The sequence below is a fragment of the Chaetodon auriga genome, chromosome 17, assembly GCF_051107435.1.
Source record: "Chaetodon auriga isolate fChaAug3 chromosome 17, fChaAug3.hap1, whole genome shotgun sequence".
NCBI lineage: Eukaryota > Metazoa > Chordata > Actinopteri > Chaetodontiformes > Chaetodontidae > Chaetodon > Chaetodon auriga.
The window spans coordinates 1291683-1316737 of NC_135090.1; the positions used below are offsets into that span (position 1 = coordinate 1291683).

The 25055-nt window shown below is 42.5% G+C and overlaps 1 protein-coding gene across 1 annotated transcript; it reads right to left on the minus strand.

The window, feature by feature from the left end:
• Positions 1 to 418: 418 nt before the first annotated feature.
• Positions 419 to 18235, minus strand: LOC143335243 (coagulation factor XI-like). Its single transcript, XM_076754516.1, has 6 exons — positions 18099 to 18235; positions 14250 to 14344; positions 14021 to 14153; positions 13775 to 13881; positions 728 to 887; positions 419 to 521 (listed from the first exon to the last, which is right to left on the minus strand). The coding sequence occupies exons 1-6, from the start codon at positions 18233 to 18235 to the stop codon at positions 419 to 421; spliced, it is 735 nt and encodes a 244-aa protein (XP_076610631.1).
• Positions 18236 to 25055: the final 6820 nt, after the last annotated feature.

Genomic DNA, 25055 nt, shown 5'->3' on the forward strand with positions numbered 1-25055 from the left:
AGAATCCCATTTGTGCAGAAACACACAGATATATTTTAATGTCATTACTCTCCTCATACTATAAAAGTGAACTCTGTGAATAATGACTTTCAAATTCATAAAGTGGGCTGCTCATTTGCAGCTTGCATAGCAATCACATAATGACCAACAGGCCTGTCTGTCAACAGTCTGGAGGAAGCAGAGAGGGAGGAAGTTTGGTTTGTCTGAGTGCACGAGTGAAGCAAGGAAACATGAAAAGGTTAGATGTGGTGGTCCAAGCTGAAAGAAGAGAAGAGTCCAGCATGGAGTGAGGGAGGGCAGCGATGACATCTCTTATGTCAAAAAACACTCCCACACATGGCTAACTGCTGAGTCTTTTACTGGATTCATGTCTTGTTTTTTTTCTTTTTTATTTGACTCTGCATGTGTGTAGAGCACTCTACACACAGTTCTTCAGGGTGAAGCCAGACACGACATTGGCTAGTTTGGTAATTTTCAGAGGAGCAGGCATGGTGATGACACGCTTGAGGTAGCAGCGACGCCTACAATGCAAAACCATCAGCGGCATTTTAACAAGGCACCAAAAATGCAGCTGTTAAATCAAAAAGCAGGGGTACAACTGTGATGATCAGTCTAAATGTGACATGATTTCTGGGTATTGCTTGAATTGCTGGTAACATTTCATTTGAAGAAATGGGCAATATTTGTATTTGTGCAGGTTTGCATGCTTGCATAAAGAATACTGTACCTGTAATCAGGGTTAAAGAAGTTGTCCTTGACATAGGTGTAGAACTGGCAGCTAGCATCCTCAGTGCAGGTCCTCTGACATGTGCCTGCATCATCCATCAGCTCGAAGCGAATGTCAGAAGCTCTGAAATCTACGTCTACCTGAGCCACCTTTACCCAATCTGTGAGCAGAGAGGAGCCAGGTTAGACTTGTGTTGCTGGCTAAGGTAAAGAAATACTCCACTCATTCATATGTCCTGAATGATTCCAGTCTTTGTAATCCAAGATCACACAACAGCCAAATCCACAATAAGAATGTTTACCATGTATCTGAACATGCAGTGTGAAAGGAAAATTGCAGAGGTTTGGTTTATCTTTGTTTGTGACTAAATTATGTTCCCATTCAGTGAAAGTGGAGTTTCCATAATATAGTTATAGTTGTAAGGACAAACGGAGGCACACCGCTGGCTGAGAAAACATCTTTCCGTGGATTATTATCGTGTTTTGGGCCAAATATCTCTGCTGCAGTGGATCTGCTGGACCTTTGTCGACGTTACCAGCCTGTTTTTGTCGGCGTGTTATCGATCTGTGGATTACCAAGAGACGTCACCGGCTACAGGTATGATGGCGGTGTGTGAGTCCTGCCTTCCCACCCTCTCGAAACTACAGGAGAGCATCTCCGGTCTGCGGGCCGACCTCAAGGAAAGGGACAAGATCCTCCTGGACTTCTCCACTGTCGCCACGGCCCAGGCGAAACATATCACCTACCTGAGGGCATCCGCCGCTGGTGACCGGTTCATGGCGGCCATGAACAACACCACCCTGCCGTGGACCAGCTCGATCACCACCGGAACCCCGGCACCAGCACTGGCCGAGTCCCGCTGGCACCGACAGAGAGCCAAGCCCAAGGCATCGGCACCTTCCACTTCCTGCCTTCGCCCCGCGGAGTCGCACTGCTTCACTGGGGAGGATGGGGTGGAGGGTCCAGTAAGCTCAACTCCACTCAGGCCGAGGGAACCCTGGTCGGTGGTGCACCGGGGCGCTGGAGTTCGGCCATCTCCTCCTCCACCACCTCCGGAGCTGCCACTGGACAACAGGTTCGACATCTTGAGCATGCAGCCAGTGATGCAGCGCACTCCCCCCTCGGTGCTGGTGGTGGGGACCTCCATGGTCAGGCACGTGGCAGTGCTCGCCGGCTGGACCTTCTGCCAGCCTGGAGCCCATGTCACGGAGGTTGCAGCCGCCGCCCTTCAGCTGTGTGCGCAGCACAGCCCGGCCTCCACACTGGTCCTGGAGGCCGGCATCAACGATGTGAAAAGCCAGCAGTCTGAGGTCCTGAAGAAGGACTTCATGTCGCAGATCGACCGCCTGTTGGACACGGGGAAGCGCCTAATTATCTCCGGCCCGCTTCCCCCACCACGCTACGGTGACGTCATCACCAGCCGGCTTCGCCAGCTGCACCTGTGGCTGAAGGGATACTGCCTGACTAAAAGTATCCCGTATGTGGACAATTTTATAGCGTTTTTAAACAGGCCTTGCCTTTTTAAACGGGACAATCTCCACCCCAACCAGGAGGGTTCACGGCTTTTATCAGTCAACATCGATCTCACTGTCCGGTCCTGCACTTCAGCCACCTCCTGACTAAATGGTACGACTCACGCACACGGGCGCTCTGCCCCACACTCACCCGCACCCTCGCCCACCACATGTTTCACCCACACCATACACACTATTACATCAGTAACCTCCTCTCAGCCACCAAAAACTCAGGACATTCACTCCATTAGAACCATCACTTCACACAGACAGTTAAAACCCAGGAATGTTTTTAGAGCCAGCACTGTTCTTAACATTCCTTTAAAACACCATGATAAGCACACGTTCAGCACAGATATCAAATTAGCTGTGCTGAATGTGCGCTCTCTTTTAAACAAATCTTTTATCATAAAGGATTTCATTTTAGACAAAAAGCTAGATAGTATTCTCCTTACAGAGACATGGCTTGGCACCGATGCACCTGTTGTTCTAACCGAGGCTTCCCCACCAAATTTTAACTTTTTATTCTCTACTAGGGGGGCAAAAAAGGAGGCGGAACTGCATCCATCACAAGAATTACAATGTCTGCAAATGCAGTCTCTTTTAACAGCTTTACATCATTTGAGCACCATGCCTTTGTTTTTAGCAGCCCTCCTATTCTTTGCATAACAGTCTACAGACCACCCAAGTATTCATCCTCTTTTATCAGCGAATTCTCTGAATTCTTATCAATCATTCACACCGCCTACAACAGGATTTTAATAACTGGTGATTTTAATCTACACATAGACAACAGCTCGGACCCAGTATCCAGAGATTTTTTAAACCTCTTAAACTGTCTGGATTTTAAACAGCACGTCACGCAGGCGACCCACGACAGGGGACACACCCTGGACCTGGTCATAACTTATGGCCTGCCCGTGGGTGTGTCCACTGTTGTGGATCTGGCTGTGTCTGACCACTATTGTGTGTTTTTTAACATCACCAGTTTTAATCAGCGGGAGGCTCCAGTGAAAACTGTGAGGAAACGCTACCTACTGTAACTCCTGAAGTGGCTGCAAATTTTATCCAGATTTTACAGAGCACTCCTGCAGAGATTCTACCAGCACCCTGTGATTTTATCGTTGACAATTTTAAAAGCAATTTGAAGTCAACGCTGGACTCATTGGCTCGTCTTTTAACAAAAACAATTAAGAAAAAACCTATACCTCTGTGGAGAAATGAGGAAAAGAAACTGCAGGAGTGCTGAAAGGAAATGAAGAAAATCAAAACTAACAGTCCACTATGAAGTTTTATGTCAACACCTCAAAACTTACAATAGCACTAGTAAACAGGCAAGAATCTCTCACGTCAAAAAACTAATCTCCAACCACAAAAATAATCCCAAATTTCTCTTCTCCACCATTGATCTTTTAACAAACAGTAATTTTAACAGATCTCATATGACAATAACAAATACCCTGTGCGAAGACTTTGCAGACCACTTCAGCTACAAAATTGATAACATCAGATCCAGTCTTTTATCTCAACAGGTTTTAACTACCAACATGTCCGGGTCACAGGTTCTACCTGAGGAAACACTGGAGAGTTTTGCCCTGGTTGATGCAAGGACACTTGGTCGAGTTTTCTCCCAGGTAAACCCTACAACCTGCCTTTCAGATCCAATTCGAGACAGCCCTTCTAAAGATTTTAAACGATATCAGGTCCAACTTGGATAACCACAAGCTCACAGTCTTGGTACTACTGGATCTAACCGCTGCCTTCGATCAGTAGACCATCGCATTTTATTAGACAGGCTGAGGCACCTGGTCGGCCTCTCAGGTACTGCTTTTAACTGGTTCGTCTCATACCTCACTGACCTACACTTCTTTGTAAGTTGGGATGCATGTTCCTCAGGAACCCATGAGATCAAGTGTGGGGTTCCCCAGGGGTCAATTTTAGGTCCAACTCTTTTTAATCTTTACATGCTACCCCTTGGGGACGTCATCAGGAGGCACGGCATCAGCTTCCATAGTTATGCTGATGAATCGCAACTGTACACTGCCATGTCTCCTGATGACACAGGGCCAATTGATACCCTTTTAACTGCATTTTAGACATAAAGTCATGGATGGCAGAAAATTTCCTTCAGCTCAATCAGGACAAAACAGAGGTCTTAGTCATTGGTCCTGAAGGCCAGAGAGAGAAACTTTTACCAAAACTACAAGATCTTAAACCAACACATTCTGTAAAAAATCTGGGCGTGATTTTTGACTTTTTTTGAGCTTACTTTTATTCCACACATCAAAAACATAACAAAGATAGGTTTTTACCATCTCAAGAATATAGCCAGAATCCGTTCGTTTCTCTCTCAGGCCAGCACGGAAGTGCTGATGCATGCTTTCATCTCCTGTCGCTTAGATTACCGTAATGCCCTGCTCTCTGGTCTTCCCAAAAAGACTATCTCCAACCTTCAATTACTACAGAATTCAGCCGCACGAGTGCTGACGAGGACCAGAGGGCAGGAGCACATTACACCAGTTTTAAAATCGCTGCATTGGCTCCCCGTGCATTTCAGGATAAATTTTAAGGTTCTTTTATTAGTTTTTAAATGTCTTAACGGTCTTTCGCCTTCTTTTTTTTTTTGAACGATATTTTTATTGTTTTTCAAAATGAACGTACAAAACACATTGATACAACCACACAATAAATTGCAGGTTAACCTCGCTGCATACCCGTATGTACAAACAATGGATAATAAATAAATAAATAAATAAATAAATAAATAAATAATAATAATAATAATAATAATAATAAAAGTAAACTGCACACAGACATACGTACCCACACAAAATAATATAATGAATTAAATTAAATTAAATTAAAAGTTAAATTAAAATTAAGTCGTCACACCCAGTAGCCCTAGAGATAGCTATATTCTATTGTTGCTTGATAAAGTCCATTAAGGGTGTCCACACCTCTTCAAATTTGTGTGCTTTACCCTTGATTACATAGGTAAGTTTTTCTAATGTAACATGCATTGCCATCTCTTTTATCCAAGATTGTGTAGAGGAAACTTCAGTCTCTCTCCAACACAAAGCAACCATCCTCCTGGCCTGCAGGAGGCCAAAGTTACTCAGAGTCTTAGACTTAGAGTTAACAGAAAAGTAATCTGGGTATATCCCTAAAATACAAAGCTTTGCTACACAGGGTATCTGGGTACCTGTAATTCTGCTTAGAATGTCAACAACCATTTTCCAAAAAGCTACCAGTTTAGGACATTCCCATACACAATGAATCAGAGTGCCTTTCTCAGTCAAACATTTTACGCAGGTATCTGGAGTGCCAGGGGACCATTTATTGAGTTTCTCAGGGGTTATGTATGTCCTCATTAACCACTTGTGTTGTAGCAGTTTCATGCGAGTATTAATGGTTTGTGTTTGAGCTTTCATACAAGCTGTCGCCCACTCAGCTTCTTCAATATCTTCCTTAATATCTAAACTCCATGCTCTTCTTCTGTCATGACTAGATTTATCATCATGTGAAACAAGTAGTGCATATAATATAGAGATTTGGCGTTTCCCATTCATATGTTTCAACACAATATCCTCAAGGCAGGACAGCGGCGGTTCTTGTGTATCCTGGTGACTCTTTGATGAAATGAAGTGCTTCAATTGTAAGTATTTAAAAGAGTGTTTTTTTGGAATTGGAATTTCGCACAAAGGTCGTTAAAGGTTAATAGAGTACCCTGAACATATAAGTCTCCAATTTTTTGCACCCCACTATCGGCCCAGGCCTTGAAACCACCGTCTGCCCTGCCAGGAGTAAACTGCTCATTTCCCCAAACAGGTGAAAACTGAGAGATGGTAGGTGTGTCGCCAATATGTCTATGAGCTTTGTACCATACATCAATAGAGTTTTTAAGGAATGGATTTGTAGTTTTTTTCTTTAAAGTTTTCAAATCTGCTGAATATAAATATAGACTTAGTGGCAGTTTAGATAATGATGCTTGTTCAATATGAACCCATGCTGGAGGGGAATGTGTAACAAAATAGAACATAGCACTGTGTAGCTGAGCGGCCCAGTAGTACCACTGTAAACAGGGCATCTGTAATCCCCCCCTATCATATGGCAAATACAATAACCTGAGTCTTAATCTAGGTTTTCGGTTATTCCAAATAAACCTACAAAATGCTTTGTTAATTTCTTTAAAAAAGGATTTTGGCAGTGGCATTGGAAGTGATTGAAACAAATATAAGAATTTCGGCAAAATAGTCATCTTGATTATGTTGATCTGGCCAATCATTGATATTTGCATTGCTGTCCATTTTTCAAGTGATTCTTGTACCTCTTTCATCAACGGGTCATAGTTTGCATGAACCACTGTACTAATTTGAGGGGTAATCTTAATCCCAAGATAGGTAAAGCCCTCTCTGGCATTGAAAAAGGGCGTTGTTGTAACTGGGTTAATTCTTTCATCTTTGTTCAGGAAAAATATCGAGGATTTTGCATAATTAATACTGTATCCAGAAAATTGACCAAATCTGTTGATTAGATATAAAACTGTCTGGACACTGTTTGATAAGTTTGAGAAGAAGAGAATTACGTCGTCTGCATATAACGATATCCTGTGTTCATATTCTCCAATTGTTATTCCTGACAAATTGGCTTCAGTTCTGATGGACATGGCTAAAGGCTCAATGGCTAAAATGAACAGTAGTGGGGAGAGGGGACAGCCCTGACGGGTTGACCTCTCTAGCGTTAACGGGTTTGATAAATTGTTATTCGTCATTACACGTGCGGTAGGGTTGGTATATAATAATTCTATCCATTTCAAAAATTTTCCCCCAAGTCCGTATCTTGGTAATAAGTTGAACAAATAATGGCATTCAATTCTATCAAATGCTTGTCTAGCGTCTAGAGATAACAGCGCTGTATCCCTGGTATTGTTTTTAGAATGAATTATGTTGAGGACCCTTCTTATGTTATGAAATCCCTGACGAGTCTGTACAAACCCATTCTGATCACTATGTACCAAAAAAGGGATATGTGGATCTAACCTTTTAGCAAGAACTTTACACAATATTTTAGTGTCTACTCCCATAAGACTAATAGGCCTGTATGAGGAGCAGTCAGTTGGTATTTTCCCAGGTTTTAAAATAAGGATTAGCGTAGCAAGTCTTAAAGTTGGTGGTAATATCCCATTGTTAAATGACTCGTTGAACATATCCAAAAGTGAACAGTTGCTTTTGGAAGGTTTTATAAAACTCTATTGGTAGGCCGTCAGGCCCTGGAGCTTTGCCTGAGTTGATACTTTTAATGGCCTGTGATAGCTCTTCTATTGTTATGTCCTTATCCAGGTCTTCTTTAACCTCTTCTGTGAGTGATTTGAACTGTAGCTGATTAAGAAAGGTATCCCTACAAGCAGGCATGGGGGAGCATTCTGACCTGTACAGTGATTGATAAAATTCCTTAAATGTATTATTAATATCTTCAGGATCGTTTGAAATCTCCCCAGATTGAGTGGTTATGCCATTAATGGCTCTTTCAGATTGTATTTTTTTAATTCGCCACGCTAACAATTTGCCAGCCTTTTCTCTCTGGTCATAAAAGTCTTGGTTCAGCCACAGTAAACTCTTTGCTGCTTTATCAGATGTTAATTTATTATATTCCGTTCTTAAAATAAGTAGCCGTTTTTGTTTTTCAGGGTCATCATTGTTATTTATATCCATTTCTAAAATTTTTATCTGTTTCTCTAATTCATTAATTTCTGCTTTATGTTTTTGTCACAGTCTCGGTCTCTCACTCCCTCTGCTCCACTCTACCTGCCAGCCACGCCCACCTCATCAGCTCTACTCTGCTCACCTGCCGACACAGCTGCAGCTCATCACAATCAGCCCTGCATTTAAGCCTCTCCAGCACTCTCACCCGTTGCCAGATCGTTCCTCTGCAGTATGCGAGACTTTCCAGCGCTTTCCAGATTGATCACCCGTTGCCGACCTTGCCTGTCCCCGACCTGCTCTCCTCGTCTGCCTCCCGGTAAACTTACCTGCCTTCCGTCCCTGACCTCGTGCTCTGCCTCAGCGTTTCTGGTGTCTGACTGCTCTGCTGGTAACGGTTCATCCGCCTGGCTTCGGCTTTCCTCTTGCCTGCTCCCCCTCGGTACTTCTGCTTCCGTGGACTGCTCATCTGGCTTCGACCCCCCCGCCTGCCTCCGACCACCCCTCTGCTCTCTCCTCGCCGGCACCGCTGTACGATCAGCTGTTTCTTCAGGCTGCGGAGCTCCCTCCTCGTCATCAGCGGCTGAAGAAGGTTACTCCGCTGCACGCCGGCTCGATCAGCTGTTTCTTCGGTGGCGGAGCTTCCTCCTCGTCATCAGCGGCTTTGGTAAGCCACTTCTCGTTTCCTCGCTTGAGTCCCAGAGACATTTTGAGAACGCTCAGCCCGGAGAACGAACTTACTCTGATCCATACCTTGTTTCTGGTGGTATTAAATAAAAGTCATTACCAACTGATCCTGCTCTCCGTTGTACTGCATTTGGGTCCAAAACACACCCGTTTCAGTTTTCTGTTTTTAGTAGTGATGAAACTAATAATTTGTCCTCTAATATATGCCTTGAGGGCTTCCCATCTAGTGCATGCATTAGTTTGGTTGGTATTAATCTGAAAATAGACATCAATTTTTTCTTCTAGATATTTAACAAATTCAGGATTTTTAAGCCACCTCACTTGTAGACGCCAATTAGGGGGAGACTGTTGAAGTTTGTCTATTTGTACAGACATAGAAATGGGGGAGTGATCACTAATGGCTATACAGTCATACCAGCAATTCTTAATTTTGGATACCAGTTCTTGTGATACTAAAAAATAATCAATGCAAGACCTGGATTTATATATTCCTGAGTAGCATGAGAATTCACATTTATTTGGGTTAAGTTTTCTCCAGATTTCAGATAAGTTCAAGTCTGTAATATGTTGTAAAATTGTTTTTCTGGATTGTTTTTTGTGGGGATCGTTTTTTGTAGAGCGGTCTACCAGCGGATTCAACGTGCAATTGAAATCCCTACCAATGATGTTTAGTCCATACAATGAAGATAGGGTTAAGAAGAAATGCTCAAAAAATTTAGGATTGTCCTCATTAGGACCATATATGCTGACCAAATTCAATGCGAGAGACAAGATCCCACCCTGAGCGATTACAAATCTTCCTTGGGGGTCTTGGATTATATTAGTAAATTGAAAAGGGATTGTTTTGTGAATAAGAATTAATACCCCCCAAGCGTGATTGTTATCACTTGACCAGGCCACCTATGTTGTACTTGTTTAATTTCATTAACTGTCATGTGAATTTCCTGAAGAAAAATTATTTTAGAATGTAGGTTTTTAGGTCTGTTCATTACCTGTTTCAATTTAGTTAGCTTATTGAGTCCCCTGACATTCCAGCTTGTAAATATTAAATCAGACAGTTTTGGACTTTCCGTGTTGCTTCAAATACAGTAGGATACATGACCATGTTGAGTGTGACAAAAAATAAAAAAGAAACAACTGAACTAGACACATATATATATAAAAACACTTAACCTTGCCCCCCCCCCCCCCCCCTTCCCTTACTTAAACTAAACTGTGTAAGGGCAAATACCAATCCACGCTAACGAGGAGTGGTTTAACTGTAGGCACTTCACTCGAACAGCCCACGTGGTCCCCCTCAACTCTGCATCCCAACCTGAACATTCAAACACTTGTTGTCCTAGAATAAATATGAAGCATAATATTGTGAACGCTTCCTGATTTAACTGTCTCAGTAGCCTGTATTAAATAAACAAGTATATTGCCTATAATAGGTGCATAAATTAAAGTGTCCACCAAATATGGTAGTGACAGCTCTGTATGTAATTAAAATAAATTAAAAAGTACAAAATGTATATAAAAATAGCTTAGCAAAACCTGTATCAAGCTGCAGTGCACCTATATTGTCCATACCAATTATTTTGTGGTTAGGCTGCCTGTACTCCTTTGCATTTAGATGTCTAGGAGTTTGGAGAAAAGTTCTCAGCTTCTTCTGGCGTGGAGAGAAGGATTATCTTCCCGTTGTGTAGAACCCTCATTTTGCAAGGGTGTAAGGCGAATCCCCGGAAGGTTCCAGCTTCAATGAACTTTTTCCTCGCTGCACCGAACTGTCTCCGTGCTTTCATAGTTTCCGCTGAGAAATCTTGAGCAAAGAAGATTTTGTGACCATCGTGAGTGAGCGAGCGTTGTTTGGCTGTGTTGAAGACAAACTCGCGGTCTTGAAATCGTAGGAAGCGAATGATCACGGCTCTGTTCTGGCACGGTCTTGGTCTTGCCAGCGTGCGGTGCGCTCTTTCCAAAGTGAATGACTTGGTACTGTCGAGCTCCAACCAGACCAGCAACATGTGCTGGATGTAGTCGATCATGGGCTGAGTCTTTTCATCGTTTTCGGGGAGCCCAACCAGCCTTAGGTTCTTTCTCCGAGCACGGTTTTCCAGGTCTTCCGTCTTCGACTCCAAGTAGGCGATGCGTTTCACGGCGTCAGACAGCTCCGTTTTCACCTTCTGCAGATCGTCTTCGGCGTCTCCTATGCGTCCTTCAGCCTCCACGAGCCGCTTAGCATTAGCGGTGATATCTTGTTGAAGATCCGCAAGACTCTTTTGCACAGCGTCGACCGAGCTATTCATCACAGCTATGCGTCTCTCCACGTTGTTGAGTTTTGCCCCGAAGCCTTCAAGGGTACTTATCTTGGTGTTGGTCGCGGTAACAGTAGTGCGAAGTGACTGTAGCTCTTTTAGCACCGCGGCTAAATCAGCTGGTGGGCTAACCGGGTCGCTATCAACATCGGCTGCAGGAGGAGTTCTGGGCTTCTACGAAGGGCTACGAAGTCTGGAGCTGCTCTCGCAGTCTTTGATTGTTGATTGTTGTTTGTCTTGACATCTTTGAGAATAGTTAGAAGCGTTTATCACCAGGACTTTATAAACTTTTAGCAGAGTTGTGAGGAGATCCACTCTAAGCTGCCATCTTGGTCCGCGGCTCCACAGCGCCCCGTCTTGCGCCTTCTTATTTATCTGACCTACTTTTACCCTACCAACTTTCGCGGACCCTGAGGTCCTCTGGTACTGGCCTCTTAACTATTCCAAAAGTAAGAACTAAAACACACGGGGAGGCGGCTTTTAGTTATTATGGACCCCGACTGTGGGACAGCCTGCCGGAGAGCCTCAGTGAGACTGTTGATGTTTTTAAAAAGAGGCTCAAAACCCACCTTTTTAATCAGGCTTTCAATTGATTTGTTTGATTTATCTTATTCCTTTAATCACGCTTCTTAGCGTATTTATCTTTGTTCGTATCTTATTTTAATTGCATATTTTAACAACATGTTTAATTGCTATTTATTTCATTTACTCATTTTATTTCATTTTATGTTTATGTCTTAGTCCCTTGGTTTTTAGCTCCAGTGTTTCCTCATGGGGGTCCTTGGTTTTTAGGTCAAGTGTTTCCTCACGGGCCCCCCCCCAATGGGAACTGCTCCTGGTCTACTGATGGGGGCGCTGCTGAGGGGACGGCTCTGGCCTGGATGGCTGGAGGCCTCTGCACCTTGGTGTGGGGCCTCCTGTCTGCCTGGGTCGGGGTGGTCTCAGGCGGCGCCCCTCGGTCATGAGCTAGGGGCCCTCTCAGTGTGGATGGCCCCCAAAGGTGGCTTACTCCTTATCTTGTCCGTATGGGTGTGTGTGCGGGTGTGTGTGCGTGCGTGCGTGTCTGAGTGTGTGTTTCTGTATGTAGTTATGGGGGTGGGAGGGCTGGGTTTTCTTCTTTGTTGTTTTTAGTCTCTGTGAGGCACTTTGTGTTGCTTTTTAAGTATGAAAAGTGCCATATAAATAAATAAAGTTTGAAGTTTGAAAATGAAACATTATAAGAAAAGCCCCAGCATTGGCACGCTTTCATTGCACAGACTTTTCTCGGAAAATCTGTGCTTTTTTTTGGTCTTAAACGCATAATGCTGTAATTCTACATGTAACTGCTGAGATTAAATAGCTCCATCATGCAAACAAAACTGCGAGCCTTCAGCCATGAAATGAGTCATCCATGAAAAGTGCTCTTCATCCTGTGGCGAATATGGACGTTTGTACCCAATTTTCATGCAATCTGTTCAATAGGTGTGTCACAAAATGTGGGATTCTTAGATTGCACAAAAAAAGGATGGCTGGAGTCGCAAGGAGTGAGGAGCCGTGCTTTTATTCCCAGTGAAAAAAAACAAGAAAAACTGACCCGTGCGGCACCGCAGCACCCTTCACATGTTCACTGTGTGGCATCCCATCACCTCTCCCTCCAGTGCTTTGTTGGCCAGAGCATTAAAAGGACTAAGCCCCTCCCCAAGCCCAACCAATTTCCAATTAGCATCCAAAACAGGCATTTCTGGCCACCACACATTCATAAACAGGTTCCACCTTAACCCCACTAACACAATACAAACACCTAAACCATCACAGCAAAAAAACTCATTGTACCTGACTCTATTTGCCCACAACACAACTTGATACTCCTTCTGACCCCAAATCTCCCCTCCACTAAGAGGAACATGGTATGGCCAGCACCATTTCCCCACCATATAAGGCGGCTGCTTCAGCTGCTCTGGTTCCCACCCCAGGCACAGAGGAAGAGAGCACCAGCATGGCAGCAGCAGCACTGGTAACCCGTGAGTGAATGAAGAAACTGAAGATAACTCGCCTGATGTGTAGTGTAATTCTTTTATACTTTTGTCGGGAATGTGTATGTGATGTTTAAACCTTTAGGCCAATGTGGTGCGTGCACTCACCACAGAAACAGTGGGGAACTATGTGTTTTCTGAACCGGGGATGTATGAAAGACTGAGTATTAGCTTCACCATGTGCCACCTTTGTCATGTGACGAGGCCTTCGTCACAAGGTGTTTAGACATTTCACTATACATTCACATGGCTAAAAAGAACAGGGAAAGGTACCACCAGTATGTGATATATACCAAAATGCATCTCCTGCCATCCCACCACTCAATTCTCTCTTATCAGATAGAGAGAGCAAGAGCAGAGTGGTTGTTTCGTTGAATATGTGGCTGAGGTCTGACTGAGATTTGTGTGAGTTAGAATCTATGACCCCAGCCATGTCAGTGAGATAACAGCTAATTGCTGTGTATACATTAATCCATGGAACTGTCTGTGGTGCTGAAGTAGCAGACAGATTTGCAATTTTTTTCTCCGCCCCACCCTTCTGTCAGTTTATTCTCTTATACTCTTTAAATATTGAATCATGATTTGTACCATTATCCAGCTGACAGGAGCTTGCTGGTGCTTATTTGTTTATTGGTCTTAAACTTCTAGCACAATACTGCAATTCTATGTGGAATTGCTGAGATGAAAATGTGTGATTGCATTTCTGTCTGCCTCTCTCCAACAACTCAGACTGGATGCAACAAGTTATTGAGTTAGTTTATCGATACACCCAAAATAGTTCCAGTGGTCGACTCAAAGTGTGTCTTTTATGAATCTTTTAATACTGAATAGTGATTTGTACCGTTAACCAGCTGACAGAAGCATGTTGGTACCCCAGATGTGACTCCGTCTTGAGCTTTGGTCACCATTTCATTTGGATTGCGCTTCAGGTGACAATTGAAGGAATTACTGCAAAAACAGGAGAAAATTACGTTTAACCATGTCAGTAGAGTGAAGATACTGTCACTTAAGTATCTGGAACAGCAAATACACTAATACAACTCAGCACTTTCTACTAACTCATTGGACACTATCCCTTATACACTACCTGATAAAAGAGAAGTAGGTGCAGCGTGGATGAGCAGAGCACAATGCCTGACAGTGTTCAGGAGAGGCAGCGGGCAGCGTCTGGATGTTGCTTCCTGGGATGTCAGTGTTTGCAAACAGCTTGCCCTGACATGCTGTATAAAACATGGATGATACCATAATGCAGCGTGCACACTGACCTGCAGGATGTCTTCTTAATGCTGCAGCTTTTGCTATGACTGTTTGTGTACCTGTGTTAAAGTTTTGACTCATTTGTGTTTTGTGGGAAAATCCAGATACTACACCAGTCTTTGCTTCGACAATGGGAGTCCTTGGTATTGTCCAGCTGAATTAAAGAGGCACTTGTATCTAAAGCAGAACAAGAAATAATATCAGTATGGGATTGTAGAGCCTATGTCTTTCTCCAGGTTGGAGTGGAGTATGAGCACTGGAAGAGTGAGTGTGAAGCAGGGCAACAACAACAACAACAAAAAACTTAGAGGAGAGAACTCAGGAGAGCTCAGATCTCCACCTGGAGCCCGTTGCACAAAATTAGGATAAGGGAATAACCCTCCTATTATCTTTGGGGTCAATTTGACCCCATTCAATGTTAACATTTCTAAATAAATGATTGACAGATTTTTTTTTTTTTTGCTTCATATTTCATGACTTTTCCTAATTTAACAGGGACAACTGGGTAAACATAAAATTAACATGATGATATGTTTTCAATGTCCTGTACGCATGTTGTACGCATCGGTGTTCTTTGGGGTCAATTTGACCCCAAGCTGTTTTGCTGTATGAAACATAAGAAATATCAACATTTTCCACACATTTTTTGTGGTTGTTTTGGATGATGTTGAGGACACTATAACATGCAATTTTCTAATCTTCAAAAAGCTTTGGGACCCTAGCCTAACATAACCATGTGAGACCACTGATAAAACATTTTTAGCACGAGAGCTTTGATATTTCCCACACTCTGGGGGCGGGAAAATGGAAAATGACAATGAAAATGGTTCTGCTGCTTGTGATGAAGAACAGGAAGGAAACATCTTCAGTGTTTGCACAGTCATCTCCTATTGCCCCAAGAAAGGCAAAAATGTCCTGCTGATGAGCCCCATGCACAAAGATGCTGTCCTGAGCATCAAAAGACCACAAATGGTCTTGAACTACAATTACAATTAGTCATTTGGCAGATGCTTTTATCCAACGTGACGTACATATGAGATTTTCACCCATCACAAGCAAGGTTCTAGATGGGACAGAACGACAAGAGTAAGTGCCCTAACGCAACTTTCTGCTCCAACTGGACGTAGGTGCTACGAGACAGTGCTACAGAGTAATGCATAGATTGCATAGAGTGAACAGAGAGTTTTTTGGAAAGAAGGTGTTCAGTAAAGAGCTTGGTCTACAATGAGACAAAGGCAGGGGTTGATAACCTGGACAAGGTCACAGCCACATGCAGCTGCCAATGCACGACTGTCGATTGGCCCCTTGTAATTTTCTCCTACATCACTGATCTGAGCACCGACAATGCCTTTGTAATATAGGGTGAAATAAACAAGGGCTGGAATAGTGGAAAACTGAGTCGAAGGAGGATTTTCCTGGACAGGCAGGGTTACAGGATGGTGAAACCTCATATCGAGAGAAGATGGTGACTTCAAAGAGCATCAACAGTTGTGAAGGACACCCAAACAGAGACACACACCCCAAACTGCAGACAGGAAATGTGGCAGGTGCCACGTCGGTCCCAACAGAAATGACTCCAAGACCAGCAGCACCTGTGTGAAATGCAAGAACTATGTCTGCTAAGAACATGCATGCACTCTCCACACATCATGTGCACAGCAGTGCAGACAAAAGGCCAGAATGTACCTTCTGGTGGCCTGAAGGAAAAATATATTGTTCATATTCTATATGTTTGTATTCTGTCAAACTCATTTTAGTCACTATGTAAGTTTGTTTTTTACTATCTCACACATATATATTTGCATATATGGCAGCAACATAGAACAATCCCTGACACAATGCTCAAATGTACTTTTTTACAGGTTTTTTGTAAATAAAGAACTGTTATGTGTTCCTTACTGATGTTCTGATGATGATGATGATGTTCTGTTTTACAAATAAAATCCTTCAAAATTTTTTAAACTGTGTTTTTCCTGGGGTCAAACTGACGCTGAACATAATATTTGTTATTATTCTTGATAACAGAAATTGTTTTTAATTCCAAATGTTATAGATAACAAAAATATGTACTTAGAAATAATATAAAGTCATTAAAACACCAAAAAGATATCTTTTTTCAATTTTAGGTCAATCAGTAAGATTTTATGGTGATCTCCATATTTCTCCATAGTCGCGTAACAGGTATTATGGATGTATAAGGGGGGTGGGTCGGGGGCGTGGTTTTATTTAAAGGGCTATTTAGGTAGTCAACAAACAAAGTGTCTGACACATAAACTTGGGTAACATTTTAATTATAACCATTTTCTGGAGATTTAAATATGCTGGGGTCAAATTGACCCCAAGGATAAAAGATGATAGTACATTTGAAGGTAACAGGAGGGTGAAGCCGGGATATGTTGGTTATCCTGGCTCAACTTATCCGTGATCCGGTTGCACAAAAGCAGGATAGTGGAAAGTGGGATATGTTATGGGATAAGTTACCATGGAGATTTATTCTGTGGAGCTAGCCTGCTCCAGACCAGGCTTAGTTCCAGGATCTATTTAATCTCATCCCTTATCTCAGTCAGCAGTCATCACAAATGGAAACCAAAAGTTATTCCACTACACATTGTTAGCACATTCAACTAGATTCACTGTCATTGTAGATAAATGATGATTTTAGATGATGTTGCAATCATTAGATAGACAGTTTCCCATAGACTAGATATAAAATACACATCAAAAGAGTAACATGATGTTCCTTTATTGAATAAGGATAAATCAAAGCATCAGTACCTTTCAAAACTGAAGTCACACAGTGACTCTACAAGGTAGAAAGCGCAGAATCAAAGCATATTTTACAACACAAGAATAAATGCACATTCAAAGGTCTGTATATAATACACCCCACATGTCTGCACACTGAAATAAATGCAGGACAAATCTGTACACGACAAATGGACAGACAAATGAGTTTTAATAACTGAAATTCACAGCATGCGTCTCTGCCAATGCAAGACATATTTAACTGAAATTTAAAGCATGCATGTTAACTAAAATAATTCAACACATATTGGTCCCTGACCAGCCGACCACTGGGAAGATGGCAGGATTGTCCCAGTCCATGTGTGATGGCACTATGGGGGCCCTCTCCTTCCTCAGACAGGCCACATTGTGGAGGACAGCACAGGCCACAGTGATGTCACATGCCCTCAAAGGGCTGACCCGTAAGTCATGAAGACAATGAAAGCATGCCTTCAGGGGGCCAAAGGTCATTTCAATCCTGGCCCTCGTCCTGGCATGGGCATGATTGTAGGCCTGCTATGCTTCCTGGGGGTCTGTGTACGGTGTCAGGAGAAAAGGCTGGCAAGCATACCCCCTGTCCCCCAGCAAGACACCAGAGAATTCACCTGTCAATACAAAATCTCATCATCACAACCTCATAAATAGAGTGACATCATAGCTGTGTCATCAGCTATGATGTAAAAAGTGGTTATTGTGCATTCTTATGTATTAGTCAGGGCACTTACCATTCTGCAAGATGTTCCTGTATTTAATCTTGACTTGCTGCCATGTCCCAGTCATGTTTAATCTATATACACACACATACACATACACACACACACACACACACACACACACACACACACACATATGTGCTAATAAAACAACACACATGAGATAAGATCAACTTTATTTATCCCAACGGGAAATTATCAAGGACTTATACAGTCTGATGGAGTTTCATTTACACAATTTCACTCACATCTGCAGTCAATTTCACTTACAATTTCAACTGATTCATAATCAGAGTACAACTATGTTTTCGGAGATGTTGATTAACTATTTGGGTCGTAATTGTGATGGTTTCAGCGGAGCAGTGAGTGTGTGTTTGTTCGCTACTTACGCATTCAAGTGGTCTGCAATACTTTGCCATGCTTTCTCTCGTTGTTTTTATAACTGTGGCGGTGTTGCCTTTCATTTTAATTTGGTCCTTCACCTCCTCGTAAGCCTCCATGAGGATTTCTGCCTCTGACGGGGAAAAGTACGCCGCTCTAGTTGCCATGGTGAATCGGTGAATCTGTGATCGATGGCGAGGTCTATGTGAGGAAGCCGTGTGCACATACTTATCCAGGATAGGTTTCACCTGGCTTGATGAATCCGTGCCTGCTCATCCTGGCTTGGTCTTTGTGCAACCGATTAAGCCTGGATGCTCATGTTTTGGATTGGTTGAACTCAGCTCAGTCACTTATCCTGGATGTCTTAATCCTACTTTTGTGCAACGGGCCCCTGGTGTGTCTGAGGACAAAGTGAAGCAGTTGTTGATCACTTGCAGCCCCCACCTGCTGGTTAAGATGAGTGAGGAGTCAATGACATATATATTGACAATGACAACATAAACCAGAGCAGTAAAAGATTTTTTTTTTTTTTTTTTTTTTTTTAATTGTGACTTACAGCAGCCACAAGAGGTCCTTGATTATACGGTGCTAAATGTGCACAAAAGCAGGTTAGCTGTGCTTCCAATTCATCTATATGAATCAAAGTGTTGTCTTTTGTTTGTGTTAGCTGTGTGACAGAGTGTTGAGCTGTCCAGGCTGCACCCCGCCTCAACCAAAGAGAACAGAGACATGCAATCTAACCAATTATCTTGTTGAGGACACGTGAGCTCAATTAAAAACATGCAGACAAATGAATGAATAACATAGTATCATGACACACTCTTCATGATGACAAATAAAGCAGTCCCTCTGGACAGCTCACTGTTCAGACTCCACTGCTGGGTGTCACCTCTGGCTTTTCTCTCAAACCCTGCCACCCAGACCCACGTGGACATATAACTACTTTAATCCACCATGATATCCATTAGCAATGAATGATATCAGGCAAAGCTCACCTTAATTATCTGTTGGGCTGTCTTTCTGTCAGAGCCCTGTCTGTCTCAGGTGTATCATCATGTGAACTTCCCAAGGGCAGGGGCGGGGCTTGAGGACAGGCAAGCCAGGCAGTTGCTTGGAGCCCCCGGCCACTAGGGGGGCCCTGGCCACTTATTTACAACAATACATATTGATAGGCCTGGGCTTCAGGGACCTCTGTTGGTCCCTGGACCTCACTTTGAGAACCACTAATTTATTTTTTCAGTATTCATCCCAAATGTCCCAGAAATTGTGCATTTATGTGTGCAAAAACCAAATTTTTGCAGCGTGCACGGGTGGGATGGGGGCCCCAGGGATTTCTTGCTTGGAGTCCCAAGAGACCATAGCAACGCCACTGCCCAAGGGCAAACTACCAAACCTTGTCCACAGCAGACTATGAGGAGTGTCAGAGAGCCTGCACACACGACCCGGCCTGTCAGGTCTTCACGTTTGTCGAACATGTCTTTGTGCCTGGCACTATCAGGTAAATAAAGTCAAGAATTTACAATTGATGCTAAACAAAGGCCTGGAGTGAGATGTAATATCACTGTTTGAGACGAAATGTCAGTAGGCAAACAGTGGGCTGAGCAATTTAACAGCGGTCCCCAACGTGGGCCATTTGGTACCGGGCCGCGCTGAGAGACTGAACAAAAAATATTTTATTGACCATCAGTCTTGAAAGAAGTTTTATTTTGAAAATCAGGTGCATCCGCCTGTGCCTCTGAACACATGTCAAACCGGTCGTCTCGGTCACTTGATACGGTAGTAAAAAACTAAGCTCGCAAGCTAGCAAAAATGTGTAAAAAAACAAAGTCTTTGGGGAGCTTCTTCAGAAAGGGGAGAAGGTCAAATGATGAGACAGAAGAAGAAGAGCCTACAACTTCCAAGAAAAAGAAAGCTGCATTGAAGAGACATTATCAGCAGTCCTACTTAAAATACGGGTTTATCGCTTCAGGTGATTATCACACACCAAGTCCGCTCTGCGTAATATGCGGCGACAGGCTCGCAAATGAGACAATGAAGCCTCCTGGTTGAAGAGAAACAAGCAGGGCTCCCACTAATTACAACATCTACATTCAGGGTAATAGTGAGTTGATTTATGGAGTGGCTTTAATAAATGGCACGTGATATAGGCACCTCTTATCATAGTTCAAGAAAAAAAGAAACTGAATTTAGGGTACATGGATGAGGACATGCAGACTGAGAAGCTGTTCAGCACGAGGAATGGTGTTCATATGGATCATGTTTTTTATGTATTCTACAAAAATGAAATGATTCTGCATTTGTCAGTTACTGAATGTGTTGGATACTGCATTATTTAAATTTATTGATCACAATTCTTAGTTGTTTTTTAAATAAAAACAACAATGAATCGTGATCAATAAACCACCATTGTTATTCTACTACATGTGCTCTGTTGTCGTCATGGCAACATTAACTATGGAGGACAGGTAACTGAACTGTTGCTTTGATGTCTTTGATGCTTGCTTTGATCTGTGCGTGATGTCATAGATCTAGATAGATAAATATACACTGTAACCTGTGAAGTAGACCAGTGTGAGTAGAAGTACATCAAGAAAGAGATATTTGTGGAAAAGAGTTCGCCATTTCCTTGGTTTGAAGAAGAAAAACAAGGAGACTTCTTTAAGTCATACTTAGTAGTGAGTGAAGACCTCAGGTAACTAGATGGCTATGAGACGAATGTGGACGCAAGGGGCTCTGGGTACCTTCAAATGGACCAGGGACCTAATATCCAACTTTGTAGGCAAGACAGAAAGGGAGGGCCTGAAAACTGTGCTCCAAGAAGCAAGGGAACACAACTCCTCTCTGGAGCACAAGATCAGCAAGCTCACCAGCAACCTGGAATTTCAAGTCGATAAAAACAACAAGCTCTGGGACCACAATCAGAATATGAGCAAGCTGCTCTGCGAGAAGAGGAAGTGTATCGATACTCTGAAAGAAACATTAAAAGTCAAGGATTATGAGATGTCCAGTGCGATCCGCAGGCTAGAGCAACAACGTCAAGAGGAACTAAAATTACGTCTTAATGAAATCAAGTTGATCTGGGACAAGAATCTGCATCTGACAGATGAGCTCTTTAAGGAGAGAAAGCGTAGACTTCATTTCGAAGAGAGAGGAAGAGCCAAGGATTCTGAGATGTCCAGTATGATCCACAGGCTAAAACAACAACATCAAGAGGAACTAAAATTATGTTTTAATGAAATCAAGTTGATCTGGGACAAGAATCTGCATCTGACAGATGAGCTCTCTAAGGAGAGGGGGCGTAGACTTCATCTCGAAGAGAGAGGAAGAGCCAAGGATTCTGAGATGTCCAGTATGATCCACAGGCTAAAACAACATCAAGAGGAACTAAAATTAGGTTTTAATGAAATCAAGTTGATCTGGGACAAGCATCGGCATCTGACAGATGAGCTCTCTAAGGAGAGGGGGCGTAGACTTCATGTCGAAGGAAGAGGAAGAGCCAAGGATTCTGAGATGTCCACTGTCACAGAACCTGCGAAGGAGACTGTAGCCTGTGCGGAGAAGGATGTCAAGAAAGAGGAGAGATCTTTCTGGAAAAGTCTTAGCAATTTCCTTGGTTTGAACTAGACAAAAATACAAACTGTCAAAAGCCAAATTAATAATGACATGAAAACAAATAGGGCGGCACGGTGGCGCAGCAGATAGTGCACGTGCCTCACAGCAAAAAGGTCGCCGGGTCGGGCAGGGCCTTTCTGTGTGAAGTTTGCATGTTCTTCCCGTGCATCCCACAGACCAAAAACATGCTCATTAGGTTAAATGGTGACTCTAAATTGTCCTTAGGTGTGAGTGTGTGTGAATGGTTGTTTGTTTCTATATGTTGCCCTGCAATCAACTGGCGACTGGTTCAGGGTGTACCCTGCCTCTTGCCCGTTGACAGCTGGGATAGGCTCCAGCCCCCCCGCAACCCCGAAAGGGATAGGCAGTATGGAAGATGAATGAATGAATGAAAACAAATACTAAAAAGAAAATAATCCTCTACACAAACAAAATATCAAAATCAAAGAAATTAACAACTCAATGGGCAGAGTAAACTAAATGAACTAAATAACAAACAACAAAACAGAAAAAGCAGCAAAATCAAACAAAACAAAGCAAACAAAAGTTTATATAGTTTTAGTAATTTTATCTTTTTGTAATATACTCAAGACTGTCTTGCAACAGTGCAGCCTTGGGAATGACTGCCAAGTAAAATAAATCAATCCATCTTAATAAATGCATTTCAGGTATCATTCATGTATTCGTTCATATAAATAAAATTCATATTTTTGTTTAGTGTATTGTGGGTATGTAACGTGACAATACAATGGAATCTAATATTACTTGTCAAATGTTTTATCCATAAATCCATAAATAATTTTTGTCACTTTTGAATAACTCATAATGACAGAAGAACAATTGTTTTCAAACTGTTGCAGTGTTTTACCAAGGTAAGGGGCAGTTGACGTGCTCGTGAACATGAAGAGGGCAGTGAATTTGATTGTGCAACTTCATTTTTATTCAGAAACAAAATATGGGCTGTGTACAGCCACATTCCCCTCATTATTTTCATGCAAAGCACAAAAATGCCTCAGCCTGGATGATGTGTTGTTGTTGTACCCCAATTCTTTAGCACACAACAAACACTTCACCTTGGATTAAAAGAAAAGACAATGAAAAATATAGTACAATGCATAACAAACAGAAAACATATGTAATAATGTTACTAAAAGTGTACTGTAATTTTGAGTGCTTGCACAGTTTGCAGTAAAGGAAGAACCTACATCTTCGTTTAAGTGTCATCTAGCAGAATGGCTGAAAATTCGTGCATTTAAAAAAATGTTCATCTTTCTTAAAGAATGTCGCTCTGTGACACTTATTTGGAGGGACGAGAGAGTGTTTGTTATTGATGGCTGCCGAAAAACACTAAGGCCAAATGGAAAATGGAAAAAAAAAAAAAAATCACTTGTCAGGCACCGTACTTCTTGACATATGCTCAATTGAAAACTGTACGTGCATCCATTCCTAAAAACTTTTCCTTGACCCCAATGTAAAACATATTGAGGTCAAGGAAAGATACGAAGGACAATTTATAAGGACTATGGGCAACCACTGCGTTTACACAAGTCTGCGTAATTGTGCAACCCCAGATGTCATTAACTTGCCCTTACGAAAAAGAAGTATACTTCAAGTTCATTTTATTAAGTATACTTAAGTAAAGCTTAAGTATATTTTTCCAACTATACTTATGCAGCAAGTATACTAATATCAATGTACTCGTAGTATACTTCTAAGTGTACTTTTTCAATACTTCTTGGGACTAAATTGACCCAATTTTAGTTTATAAAAAGTATACTTTAAGTTTAAGAGAAGTAAAGTTTGAGTACACAATTAGTATATATTTAAGTTTTATTTTGTACTGCACGTATACTACAAGTAAACTTACCAGTATCCTCTTAGTTTACTAGTTATATACTTCTAGCACACTTTTTAGTTTATAAAAGTATACTTAAAGTATTTTTTTAGGTGAAGAGTAGTAAACTTTGAGTATGCAAGTAGTTTACATTTAAGTTTTATTTTGTACTTAAACTATACTACAAGTAAACTTATAGGTATACTGCTAGTTTACTACTTATCTACTTTCTTTTTTCAGGGGGGGGGCTTTTTTTTTTGCCTTTATTGTGACAGAGGCAGCTCAAAGAGGGCAGTGAGCAGTGAGAGGGGACAACACACGCAGCAGATGAGCCACAGGTGGGAGTTGAACCTGCAGCCACTGCAGAGGATTGGTAGCCTCAGTACATGAGGCACACATCTTACCACCTGAGCTATATTTTTTTTTCTCTTCTGGCTCTCAACGAAGGCGGATGCTTTGTCTCTCGCTCCCTCCCTGCCCTTATCTGCCCTGCTGCTGCTCTTTGTCTTGTGCTGTCTCTGTCTGATCTATCGGAGCCTCTCTCTGCATTTCTCTCTGAAACCTAAAATCATGGATTTGATCAGCTGGTGGTTTTGTATGTGGTGGCCACCGACAATTGCTCTCTCCTTATCCTTCTTGACTGATTGTTCCAGCCCAGTCAGGTTGCACAGGTAGTCCAGCTCCTCTAGGATGGCACATCCATATGTGAGGTTGCAAGAACGTTTGCTATGTCTCCCAGCACAGTCTTGAGCATGGAGGGGATACCAGGAGGCTGGTAATTACACAAGGAGAGCTGGCCAGGGCCGTAGGAAGGCATCAACCCAGCAGCAGGACTGTTATCTGCTCCTTTGTGCGAGAAAGAACAGGAGGAGCACTGCCAGAGCCCTACAAAATGACCTCCAGCAGGCTACTGGTGTGCATGTTTCTGACCAAACTGTCAGGTAAACTGTGAGAGCAGGTTCACACTGAGCACATGACAGGTGTCAAAGAGTCTGGAGGCACTGTGGTGAAATTTATGCTGCCTTTAACATCATCCAGCATGACTGGTTTGGCGGTGGGTCAGTGATGGTCTGGGGAGGCATATCCTTGGAGGGTCACACAGACCTCCGTGTCATAGCCAATGGTACTCTGACTGTTGTTAGGTACCGGGATGAAATGCTCAGAGCGATTGTCAGACCTTATGCTGGTGCAATGGGCCCTGGGTTCCTCCTGGTGCAGGGTAATGCCTGGCCTAATGTGGCCAGAGTGTGTAGGCAGTTCCTTCAATTGCGCACCTATGGGATGTTATGTATTGGTGTATCCAATACAGAAGTAATGAATCACACCCATGTACCAATTACCGGAAGCGTCAGTAAACAAAAAGGTATGAGTAACTACTACAACTAATAAACAAGATAAAAACATATTTATAGTTCCTACAGTGTTTGTTACTCTGGATGAAGGTAACCTGAACTGGGGATTTGATTCTCCATATGTCTATTAAGTCGTATCTCTCCATAGAGAGTTTAAAGTACTTCTGTCATTATCACATTTAGGTGCCA